General features: G+C 40.4%; 1 protein-coding gene across 12 annotated transcripts in view; it reads left to right on the forward strand.

Moving 5' to 3' along the window:
* The first annotated feature begins 3,703 nt into the window (after positions 1-3,703).
* LOC125772036 (potassium voltage-gated channel subfamily KQT member 1) overlaps positions 3,704-13,401 on the forward strand; it is a 109,782-nt gene continuing 100,084 nt past the window's right edge. For 4 of the 12 annotated variants that reach the window (XM_049443340.1, XM_049443346.1, XM_049443342.1 and 1 more), the window contains exon 1: positions 3,708-5,270. In XM_049443340.1, coding sequence (XP_049299297.1) covers positions 4,627-5,270 — 644 coding nt within the window. In that variant the 5' untranslated portion in view covers positions 3,708-4,626. Of the gene's footprint in view, positions 5,271-13,401 lie in introns of all 12 variants that reach the window. The other 8 variants (XM_049443345.1, XM_049443347.1, XM_049443348.1 and 5 more) reach the window with 5 other exon arrangements.

The following is a 13,401-nucleotide window of genomic DNA, read 5'->3' on the forward strand; positions in this document are numbered from 1 at the left end:
GGCCGCTGGGGTATTGTTGGTTTGTTTGATTTGAGTAAGGAGCTGAATATTGGTCTGATTTTCCTTTTTTTTTTGCTTTTCTATATTATGGTTGTTTGTTTAGGATGGTTTGTTTGGAATTTAATTGAATGTTTAGTATCGCGATTGGAGCATGAATACTTTAATACTTCTGTGAATGAAGCCCCACGGCAAACTTTGAAAACATTATTAAAACGAACGGACCAAATAGAATTAATTTAACGTAATGGCGAAAGGTTTTATTCAATTTTCTCTTCTCCAAAATTCAAATAAAAATAGTACACCGAATTTAAAACGATTTCAGAGCTAAGTAATTGGCACTGTTGTAAGGCTCTAAAAAATACATGCGATGTTTTAGGAGGTACGTTATTATCTTGTTACAATCTTTGATAATATTAAAATTATCTATCTATTTTAATATTTATAGACTACCTCCATACATGAGTATCTCTTTTAACGATTTTTCGCTATAAAAATCATATTTGAATACTTAAAAAAATTCCCTACTTTGATAATTGAAGAACTGAAAGGCTGTATTTCTCAAAAATACTCCTTTCAACGAGGATAGTCTCTCACAATGCGTTTTTATGATGCTTGACTGTAAAGTTGAAACCTTGAAACCTTTGCCCAAAATTGCCAGTCCAGAAGCAACTCAGATCAATATTACCAAAGAACTATCCGTAAATGAACTTGAGACATTAAACATAAACCAAGAGTTAGAGATTTTTTATTAGTAATTAATAAACTTCGAAGCCCTTTCTAAAGCATGTGTTCTACATGAAAGACTCATCTCCTGAAATCTGCATGAAGTTACTGATGCAAATAATTTTGTTTTTTTGTGTATTTTAATTTTTTTTTTAATAATTTAAATTTGAGTTGTAGTATTTCCTATTCTTTTCTTTTTATCTAGTTAATAAATAAATTGTATTCATTTTGATTAAGCATTTTTTTCGTGGAAAGGATTATTTCACTATTCATATAAATAATTCTCGTGGAAAATTTCTTAAAGCATCTTTGTTCAACAAATGATACGTTTAATTAATTTTATGAGAAAATGGAAAATAGCTAACGGAAAAAAGTTTCTTTAAAGGTAATCCTTTTCAAGAAAAGATGATTAAATGGGACGAAGGAAAGGTTTGGTTGTTTAATTTTTTTTCTGTTTAAAAAGTATCCACCATTCCATTCCATGCATCATAAGTTTGTCACAATTTACATCAAGCACAAAAGTAATTGCTCAACCGTAGTAATGCGATAAAATTTAGCAGATCCTCTTAAATTTAGCATTTTAGGTGCTTCGTTCGTTTGCTTCGCTGCGAGTTCTTTAATGATTTTTTTGTGTTGCTGTAATCTTTCTTCGTTTTGTCTCCCACTTTGTCTACCCGAAAATGTGGAACCGAATACAGGAAATGGCGAAGGTAAACAGAGCACGAAACGGAAACCGTCCGTCGATTTCGAAGCTTTCGTCTTGCACTCGTCCCGTTCTACCAAACCACAACCGTTGGTGGTCTTACGCTGGCTGAATGGTCACAGATTCATTTCATCAACTGAAAATAAATATTTTCTACCTTCAAGGAGTGTGAGCAATGTGACATAGGGAAACACACACACAAAAAAAACACACAAAACAAAACAAAACATAGAAAACAGCTCCCTACAGATGAGACGGAGATGGGCAAACAAAACGGAAACAAATAGTGAGCTGCCATCAAAAACCGCGGATGAGTCACATGCTGTTGAAAGATGAAACTTTTCCCTAAGTGAAGCGTAAAACCTGCACATTTGTGTGTATGTGCCCCCCTTCTTTTTCCACCAATTTCGCTGTGGTCGCACAATGTAGGGATGAGCAGAAAAATGGTGAATCTGTGTCTTGCTGTGTGTTTTTTTTAACAAAAAAAAAAAAAACAAAAAAAAAGGAAACGAAGTCCGGTCCCGCAAAACTCATCCCAGACGCATCAGCTGGATGCTTCCCGGGAAATGAGATAACGAGCAATTAACGAGCAAATCTCTTTCCCGCACCATGGACGTCCCGCAGTGTGCGAGAGTCTTTGTGGAGTCGTTGGGAAGGTCGTACTGGGGCGATTTTGTTGTTGGTTGCTTTCTTTTTCGGTTGATGCGACAGCCGAAAAGCAAAAACTCAACTGTAGCAACAAACCCGACGGATGGGATTTTGGGGTGCGCTTCCAGTTTTAGCTCGTCTTGTTCCTTACCTTCTGATGGTACTGCAGCTACTACTATTTCGGCTGCTGCTGCTGCTGTTGCTGCTTGGTGATTCGACGTGAAGCTCATCAAATCACATCGTTTGCCATCATAATCGTTATGCTAGTGAGTTGTTGATGATGCGGCATCATGAAACTTTGGTGCGTTTGATGAGCAACACACGCTCGTGGGCCGGCGTTAAGGTTGCCAACTGTCCGTCCCAACAAGCGTGCGACCGTGTTCGGGTTGTCTTCAAGTTAATGAAAGGAAAATTTGTTCCCCTCCGGGTATAACCGACCAGGGGCTCTGGGTTCTGGGGTCGAGTGATGGATTTATTTTTAACGATTCTCTATCGCTTCTTCGCTGTTTTTTGGGGTAGTTTTTTTTCTTCCTCCTGAAGCAGCTTCTAGATAAACGCACATTAGCCGTACGAATCTGGTACGTTGTTCTTTTCTTTGCGATGTATGTATAAGTGTTTTTTTTTATTGGAACATTTGCTAAAATGGTAGGACAGACTAGTAACACCAAGTAACACCTTCAAGTGGCCACACTGATGGAAACCATTTGCCATGGTAACCTACGCGTGTACCGGGGCGAGTAGCGCACGCGGCCAGATTTTTGTTGCGTGTGTACTTTTTCACGTTTGTTTATCTTGGAAAGTAGACTCATTTCGATTCGACTCACCGTCGAGTAAAAACGGTGCTGCGTAAGATTAATGAGTTGCTACACTGGCCGGGGTTTTTGGAGTTGTTTAGGGGGGGGGGGGGGGGGGGTTGGCTTTCTTTTATTAACCCAACAGACGGCATGCCAACCATCCAACCAGACACCTTAAGATGCATTCGGATGGGAACCCGGGAAGCTAGCCAGGGAAACAGGTGTTAGTAGCCTTCCGCGGCCGGGTAATTTAAACGCAGCTCGAGCTCAAATGTTTGGCTCAACGGTAAAGGTGAAAAATTGCAAGTGTAGGTTATTTAGGAACTTTATACAGCGGAACCGAACCGTTCGCATGGTGGTCATGCAGATGCTTTTGGGGATGGGAAGAAAAAAATCTTGAGAATGTCAATATTATTGAGGATATTAAAATTCATTTACTTAGGTATGGAAATTGATTGTTGGTTTGGCAAGATCAGAAGGATTGTTGGAATGTTGCTGTAACGACTTTTTTTAGAGCGAGAATGTATTGAAAATTGTATTGTATTGAAAAAGGATAGTAATTCTTAGATATAATTATGTTAAAAAATATTAATGTTTATGTGGATATTATTCAATATTATTTTCTGTACCCTTATTCGGATTAATTTTCTCATATTACCGAGTGATTTATACAGTTCTGTACCGTAACTATAACGTTTCAATTTTTTTATAAAAGAAAAAATCGACTTTGATTAACTTTCTTCCTATTAAAAAATAATATTCCTGACATAAATTATAAAAAAATACAAAAAAAAGGCATACACATACACATTATTAAGGCATTTTCTTTAGGAGCTTTTTAATTTCAATCATTAAGAGAATTTAACAAACCTCGCTGTGCTACCTGACAAAAGACCTGATACACTGGAGAGAGCTGCTTAAAGATTCATTTTAAACAGCACACGATGATGATACGCTTCACGTGCTGCTCAGGCCATTTTACACGTACAGGAAAAATGGGATTTCCATGAGCCAGCCTTTATGTTCCGCTAAATGGGAAAGCATCATTCAGCAAGATTCTTTCACTATTCACTTGCCATTCTTTCGCTTGCTGGCTTGCTTCCTCCAAGCTAGCAAAGTTCACCCAACTGAAGTCACGTAAAGTATTTTCTATTACCGCGCGGGGATGTAAAAATAATCTAAAGTATCTCTCACTTTGTGCGATGTTAATCGTGAAGCGCGTCCCAAGCTCCGGTAATGAACTGCCGGGGTGATTCTGAGTGAAACATTTTCACCGACGAACGAGCACTGCTACTGGGAGATTGTGCATAAAAAAGGGAAGCATTTTTTCTTCTTCTTGTTGGTTTGTAGATTAAAAACATGAAAACGAATGAGGGAGAGAGAGAAAGAGAGAAGGATGTAAAAACCATGCCCGAAGATCGTAAGATGTATGCATTTTCTCAATGGCATTTGGCGCGCGCTAATGGTTTGGGAAAATGGGTCGGTTGTCCCGTGTCGTTGCAGCCATCGCACGTTTCATGCATCTTGATAAATAGCCACCATTTAATAGTGTCGTTTAAAGTCTGCCCATCCGTCCGGGGTGGGGGTCTTGGAAATGGATTGAGGTGAAAGACAAAGTTGCCGCGACAATATATGTATCGTGCACCAGCGGGCGTGAAGGAAAACGATTGCTCCCACCCCGCCAACCTAGAATAAAGTGACTTTCCGGACCGGTTTTCAGTGAAGTGGGCCGAGAAAAACGCGCACCGAACCGGAACAATGGCATCACGTAAAACATCGACCGTCAGTGATAGTGTGACCATCTTTACCGATGGCAGAATGCAACATCGCACCGTACCGGTGGCAGTGAGCGACCGTCGTACCGGTACCGCAACTAGCAATTGCAGTAATGAACACAATCAAAACAGTAATGACCATCGCAAGCAGGAACCACACTTTCCACAAATTAAAATCGTTATAGACGAACCGGAGCTACCAGCCGGCAATGGACGAACCGATGCAGCACTAGCATTGCATACCTTGCGGCGCCATTCGACACGACGTCGCAGCTCCAGTCCGTCCGCATCGCCGACGGCCGGTGGTAAAGGCTTAAACCTGACACGAACGAAACTGATCAGTTCCGCTGCTTTCCTTACAATTTACGACGAACGGACAGGCGCTGGCAGTGGTGGACCGTACGGGTCGTACAACCCCGACAGCCGGGAGGATTTGCGGCTGTACGCGGCTGATTATGTTGACGAGGACGATGAGTACGGGTTCGATACGGATGGTGGTTACCGTATGGAGCGGAATTCCCGTACTGCTCGCGGTTTGCAAGATGACTACGACGACGATGAGGATGAGGACGATCAGGACGAGCAAGAGGATGACGATGACGAGGATAATGGTCGAGATTACCATAGGTTTGACCTCCACCGTTTGTGTGTCTTTGACCGGTGCAACCCGGTTTGCCCTTTTTGCAACGCTTGTGCCGCAAAGTGCTTGTTGGTTTTAACTATTGTCGCGGAAGCTTACGTTACTAACAAGCTGATACCGACTGCACCGGAGCGTATGCCGTTGGCCTTTTATCCTCGCACACAGCGAAACGTGTTTCCCGACAGCTACGGTTTCGCCATTACTAATTACTTTGTGTTCATGTAAATCGAACGTACAACTTTTGCTAACCTACAACCCTCTCGGTCCCGGTCGCTAATGACGCGTTCGGGTTTTTGTGTAATCCTTTGCAAAACACATATTATTACTATCTGGAAACTAACGCCATGCCTGAGGTTGATAATCAGACTGATAAAGATATTTCTGGGCAGCGATGTGTGTGAAATTTAATTTAAAGCATAAATAAGTGTAATGTGGTTCAAAGAGGATGGCAGTAGATAGCGATCTGAATAGTTGAAACAGAATCGATTTAATTACATGTTTTTATATTATATTATAGTAATTTTAAGTTAAAAGATAACAGTGAAATAATATGGAATTCTTGTTTAAGTATAAACAGCATAAGGGCATCCTTTTTCCCAAAAGATGGCGCTAAAAGGGAATGTAACATCGCTTTAGTATCTTTCTTCTTCTTGGCTTTAACGACTTTACAGATCACGCCGGCCATTTCTGGCTTACTAGACTTATTTTACCACGTAGTCGGTTAGTCAGTCCTTGCTACGGTGAGACGGTCCGGATGGGATTTGAACCCGGTTCGGCCATGTGGACTGGCGCCGTTTATCACATGCACCACCGGGCCGCCCCATTAGTATCATTATAACTCATTATTAAATCTTTTCCTGAGTTGTGCGGATTCGAGGTACGCTGATTTAAAAAAAAATAGACAAGAAGATCTTTTTCCGTGGGGTTCAATTTGTAACAAATGAAATTTCACATATGCTCCAAAGTAAATGTATTTTAATATTAGCCTTATCGTCTATTATTAGTCTTTTATCTTATTATAAAACATAGAGGTTACATGTTTACATGAGTAAATTTGTTTGCCGAAGTCGTTGAATTTTTTACACATTGCGATTAATAGTGAATTACTCGAATAAGCTCTGTTGGTGACTGGGGTTCTAAGGGTTTAGTCTAGCTGGAAACGTTAAGGAGCATGTCTATTAAGTATCTCTAGGAAATATGGAGCACCAATTACGTTTATTAAGGAGCTACGTATCGTCTATGGTATAGTGGCTGTAAGCCTGTAAGGGAGCAGCAGTCAATGTTTTTTATATGACTATTAGATCGAAATCACGAGATATTACGAAAAGCTTGTATAGTAAACCTGCGCCGAATCCATTCCAGTCTATTAGACAAAACTGATGTAAGTGGAGTCCAAGTTACAGAGTCTAATGTTGAACGAACTAACGAGCCATACACTGCTTTTAGGGACATTGGGTCGGTAAAGAATTTCATATTTCTCTGCTTGTTAAGAGGGTAGTCATGTAATGCCAGATAGCTTTTTACGATTAAAATTTCTGCATTTTTTTGTAAATCTTAATAAAGGCAAAATTTTGTTTGCAATGTGAAAAGAATACATAAAAATATTAGTTGTGTATTTGTTGGACAGTGCCTCGTAACTTAAAAATAAGTATTAAATCCCTTAATATACAGTATAAACGACGCGTTGAACGTTATTCGCCTTAAGCAGAAACGCAAGGTATTCAGATTTTACTGGAAATGGCTGTAAAAACTACCTGAACAAAACGCCCTGGAAATTAAGCAATGTTTGCAAATTAAGTAATAGATATTAACTAATTTTAGTTTCTTTTTATTATTATACAGATTTTTTAATTTATTTGATCTCTTTCGCGTCTTGCGAGATAACATCCCACAAAAACATTTCTTGAGAAATTACGAAAAAATCATAAAAAAAAAACAAAACATACACAAACCAAAATCCCAAGAAAATATACATTAATAAACATTTGGCCTAATTGTATAACTCCAAACTGACTACAAACCTTCAACTGTTATATTAAAATATCAAATATAAAGCAAACTCGAATGCACTAAACGCTAAACTGTCCGCAAAATGCGCTGCTCTGTCATTCAATTTGCTTGCTATTTTAATTTTAACTACACACAGCACACTCAGCAATTTGCAACACGGAGCAGTAACTCAATCAAATCTGTTATCACTAGCTAAACTAATCCGGTTCACTTCTTCCACCATTCGCAATCATTTCAAAGTGAGTTGATGTGTTGATGCTGTACGAAAATCCCTCTCGGCAAGTCATCAATTCCCCACACATACGCATATGTACAAAAACCGATCCGGTGCAAATGACTTTGAGGTCCTTTCTAGAAAATAGACCAAAGCACTGACCCATAGCTTACGGTCCGATACGGTACCGGCAAAACGATAGAACGCGTTTTATTGAGCACGATAAATTTTCATTTGTCACCGTACACAGGCCGCAGGCTTTGGAATGTTTTGCCGAAGACTCGACAGTCGCTTTGGTGGTGCCGACATTGTGCAGCATCGAAGTCATTCTCGGCCCTGTTGCTTGTCCTCCATTGCCACAATTGGATGGTGTTTGTTTGTGATTGTTGTTTTGCTGGCTGGCTTCCCGGTCGCCAAGCCGAATTCGTTGCCAAGCGCACGGCGAAGTGCATTGTGCCGGAGTGAAATAGACTCTGGTGTACTGTTTCACAATTGACTTTTCCTTTTTGGTGTGGTTGTTTTCGTATGATCCTTGACGGAAAACACATGTTTGTGTTGAGACGCGGAGCCGCCGGTATGTGGCGGTGTGTGGATACGTTTTCTCGAAAATTCAATTTGCCAACAGTTTCCGGTGCTGTGGGCACTGTATCTCTTTCGTGCCGATTTCTTGGACATTTGCACCATCACATCCGGACTGTCAGGCCAGGCACGTCCTGTTGCTTCGGTTCTAAGATGTCTGTGGATGAGCCGAGTGAGCTCGGAGCCATCTTAAGAAGGCATATGGGTCGCTTGCCTCAGGTCTTTATGTCAAGCCGAGGCCAATGATTCGATTTTGGCAGAGTCCAATTTGCACTCGTAATGCCATTCGATATCCTGTAGAGATTGGAAAATGTCGTACTGAGGAGCTTTTTTCCTCGAGTGTATGTGTGTGTGTTGCTGGGCGTAAAGCAAGCAACAGAAAGCTGTCGTTGAGCTGTTCATCTTGCCTGTGGTTCACTATGAGTGGCTTTTTTCTTTTCACTCTCTCTCTCTCTCTCTCTCGCACCTCTGTATGACTCGTACCAGCAACTGTGTGTACTGTTTGCCATTTCCGTAGGCTGTTTTCCTTTTGCTTTTATTGTGGAGCCACACGGTATCTCATTTCTTCGATTTAATGATTTTCCATTGCCGCTGGTTCCACGGTCACCGCACCGAAACCGCCCACCACCGATCAACAAGTGTGCGTGCGTGGCCCAAGGAATCGATCCAAAAACCGATCCGAAATAATGTGATTGCTTTCCGGAAAACGATATTCGATCCGGTAGACTGTGTCTGTCGGCATCAGACCTAATGGGATTGATTTATCGTTCGCTAGATCAGGTGGTATTGAGCTGTACGATAAATCATAGCGCAATGGGTTTTCGCAGTAAACTCGATTGTCTTGCTGATTATGAGCTTGAAACCAAACGCCGGCAACGGAAAAGGTATAGCCGTACGATTTGGGAGAATGATTTCCATTAAAGTCAATTTAATCATGAGTCTTCCGCATGTTAAGGATCAGGATTACATGCGTCTTACAGAAGATGTACAAAGGAATGTTTAAAGAGCACACTGTACACTATTCATGGTTGTGTTTGTACCATTCCCACTTAGCACCTTCAAGTATTTTTTTTCTAACCTCAATGTACTGGAATGTTTCACCAGAAGTTGTCTCCTCAAAAAAAAAAAAATTCCCACACTTGGAAATGTAAGGCTCGAATATCCCCCAAACGAATGGTTGAAAATAAACACATTAATCCTTGCTTTTAATCTTCCTCCATGTCAGAATTGACATCGTTTCCCGGGAAAGAGATCAAAAGATACGATTTAACAGCACACTATGTGGGGTGGATTGGTTTGTTGCTGCTACCAGAGTGTGTGTGTGTGTGTGTGCTTTCAGTTCCCATTGCACCCAACATCGTCAAGCAGCTTAGCAGGACAGTGTTCAGGATTCTTTCGACATAAGCTAACGTGTTTCCGGGGTTTGCTTTTGATTTGTTTTGTTGCGTGCTTTCTGTTTAGATGAGGGCTTCCTTACGCTCGCTATACATTCTGGCACCAGACAAACATCGAGCGTAACTTTCACTGAAGGACAACCGAGCTTCCGAGAAGATCGTGGAAACAATCAAAGTCTCGTTCGTTGCGCGCTCACCCACCCCAATTGTTGGTGGCTTTTCCTCGGCGACCTTTCACATCAGCTTCCCCCCCCTCCCGGGCCTCCCATTTGTTTTCGACCGTTGTCAGCAACAGCGAGAACGAGCATCCGGTACGTCTCCTCCGGTGCCGGATTTGTTGTTTTCAGTTAGTTAGCAACAAAATAACCTTAACACAAACCCTGCAGCCATTTGCTGATGCTCTCGTATCACTGTTTTGCTGGTGAAAACTAGCCCCACCGCGTTCCGTGCAACGGCACAGGGAGAGGATCAGAGCATTAGAAAAGTAAATATAAAAGCGTTGTCCCTTCGTACCGGTGCTTTTTTTGTGTAGAAAGCAAAGGGAAAAAACCCCAAGGATCTTCTTCGTTTGAAACAGCCGATGGTGCAGGACATGTTTGTCGTTTTCATTTGCTCTCTGTAGCCCTCGAGTGTGTGTGCCATAGCTCCGGGTGTTTGGTGGAAGTGAGTTGAGGGATGAATCCAAAAAGGGCACAAGCACAATATTAAAGAAAAACGGGAAGCAAGTAATGAAGCACCGGCACCATTTCATCTACCCTTGAAAGACAAAAAACGGACATTTTGGTCTTTCGTTTCTATGAGCGTCGCGCTTGGATGTTCAATTTCTGACAGCAAACACGTCTTCAGTACACCGTCATTACGAAGTACTACAAATTGAGCAGGAGGAGAGAAGGAAAGTGTTCCCCGTTCTATCGTACCGAATGCTGCTGTATATGCCCATACGTAAAGTAACCTTTTTATCACATATTAACATTTTTGTCAGTTTATTCAAAAGCTTCACCAGGTTGAACGACAAGTGCACGTATACGCTTCGGTATCGATTTTTATGTTCCGGTACAATTTTATGTGTGGGACATATTTTACCATCGTACCACTGCCGGTAAAACAATAAGAATGGGTTTTATGGTTACAAAGCGAACTGAACTTTGATTTCGTTTTGCATACATTTATTAGCGCACAATGTGCTTGTGCGGCGTTCCATTTGGCAGCAAGAATTTAAATGTGAAAAGATGTAACCTATTGGATTAATTTTGTGAAACAGTAATTTTGGTTAGTTTTTTACTTATATATGTAGAAAGGTTTTACGGACCTTAGGATATGATGAATGTAGACTTGGTCAGTAACAGCTTGAAACAATATATTTTTTTTAAATAACTTATCAATTGTTAAAATTAATATTAATTGATTAAAGCTCCAAGCAGATATGATAAAGAGTTTTTATTGAAAATTTTTGGACGTTTGACGACTTAGTCGACATTGAGTTCAAATAACATTTTATTATGGCATTTATGGCGAAAGTATTGTACATTTATGTTACGTAATACGTTTTTCATACAAGTCATGTTTTTTTCGGTTTTGGAGAAAAAAAATGTTTGGAGAAGAGGATTGGTCGTTATTAACACTTATAATAACACACTCTATTATTTTAACACTTTATTTGCGATTAAAAACAAAGATATTGTTATCTTCCTTAAAAAGTATACTTTTTTTTACAAGAAATCACCGAGAGTAGCGTTCTGATAAATGTACACAGATTTTTAATTTTCAGCTCAGAGATTTCATAGTACTAAAATTTGAGCGAATAAGTAGAAAAAAGTTTTCTTCGAAGAAAAAGGGACGCTTATTCGTTCCAATAAAGTTGTTATATTTTTAGCTGATGTTTTCTTTCAAAAAATCGCCTTAACAGGGGCGTAAATTACTTGGCGAATGTAGTCCACATTGCCGTAAAGGTTGAGGATCACTATCCTCAGGTATGTGAAAAAACTGGTTCTAAAAATTATAATATTAAAAATATAACTCCATTAAGAATATGCAAAACAAAACTATGACTTAATCTCATTAAGTTTCAGAATATTAGGCAATAAAATATCTTTCCTAGCCTTTATTCTCATAAACCAATTTTACTTATTCTAACAATTATACACTCTTTTTCTTTCCAAAACATAACAACGCCAATGATGAAACGCTAATATTCTTTCTTTTGGAAAAAAGTTTCCACATCATAATATGAATATCACATTACCGCATCAAAAACACAAATCCATGGAAGGTAGAAAAACAAAACCTAAGTCGTACGTAGATGCATTTCCAGAAAACTAGCAGCACTATCGGTAGTCTTATGTGTGTGGCAGTTATCACATTCCGATTCCCATGTCTGGAGGAAAAATAATGAAAAAGTTTGCACGGGAAAAAAGATAGAACGAGACGTATAAAAACAAAATCAACAGACTGTACACGTCCCAGGCAAAGGCACACACACACACCCTTCCATTTAGACACTTGTGAAGCTATGCAGGCAGCTCTCCGATGCTATATTATTGTACGGGAGTGCTCTACGGGAAATCCTATAAACGTCGAGCGTTGAAGTTTATATAGATGGTTGCACACATGTTGCTGGCTGGTCTGGATAAGCTGGAACTGGTGTTTTTTTTTGTAAGCACTACATTTGGAAGGCTGGAGTTTGTTTAGCGGTAGAATAAAAACGAAAAATGCATCAGTTACGCTTTATCTTTATCTCCAAAGTTCTCTTCTCTCTGTGTGAAAGCACATATGCAAGAAGAGTTAGGAACGAAAAGGACTATAGTAAAGAAATTTGAATATTTTTAACTTCAATTCTGTTTTGTCTAGACTCTGAAATTTGAAAACTATGTGAGATGGAAGCAATCACTATGTTGCAATAATAGTTTCGTAATGTCGGTGACAAAAAATACCATCTAAAGTACTTACTTTTCACTTTCACACATCGATAAAATAATTCATCTACTCCCGTTTACTGCTTTTCACGCGCTGTGAGCTAAGGGTTTTGTCCCGCACAAAATCCGCAACCATTTCCATTCAAATGTCTTTCTTACATCATAATCTTTTATCACCAAGCTGTACACCGCCGGCAGCTGGGCATCCTTGCCCAGTTGTGATTCTTCCTCTTGCCATTTGCAACTTCGATCACTTTTTCCTTCTTCCGAGCATGGATTGCGTTGACGCACGCTCTGTTTTTTTTCTTTTGTTTTTCCTTTGTGTGACAAACTCATAAAACTAGGTAGATCTTAGAGCAGGCTCGTAAATTTCTTCACACCCTGGCCAGGGCTGTATTATCGGCGTCGTTTCTTCACGACAGAACACAAGTCAGCGTTTATGACCCTTCTCATTGCGCTATGTCGCGGCGCCCGCTGGTTACAGTGCGGGCGTGACTTTGAGCCGTGGTTGACAGGATCCAACTGCTGACCAGGGATATATAGTGTCGGTAAAGCATAATGCTCACTATATTTGCATAATTAGTCCGGTGGCATTCTGGCACGAATTTTCCGCCCAAGCCATAGATGCCTAGCACCATCAAGCATTCGTTTTAGGGGTTTTATTTTTTTTTTCTTTCTTGTGCTGTCTTTGCTCAACCAAGGTTTCTGCTTTGTTGTCTCGTAGCTTCAGTTTGATGGCACAACGTGAAATGCCAACCATCGGCAATGTTGTGAGTTAGAAAATTGAACCCATCATCATGGGTGTTGAGGAGCAGGGGATGCTCCAAGTCGTTCTACATTCCTGGGTGTCAGCTGTACAGTGCTTTGGCAGACGAGGTGAAAACTTTTGCCGTTTTTGCTAAAGCTCACAGCACGAAGCGAAGGTTTCATCTTCGCGGTGTCATTTCGCAAACAAGATTACGGTGAGCAGTTCGTTCGGGACACTGCTGCACAAAAGTTCGGACATCAA

Source organism: Anopheles funestus, chromosome 3RL, assembly GCF_943734845.2.
Source record: "Anopheles funestus chromosome 3RL, idAnoFuneDA-416_04, whole genome shotgun sequence".
NCBI lineage: Eukaryota > Metazoa > Arthropoda > Insecta > Diptera > Culicidae > Anopheles > Anopheles funestus.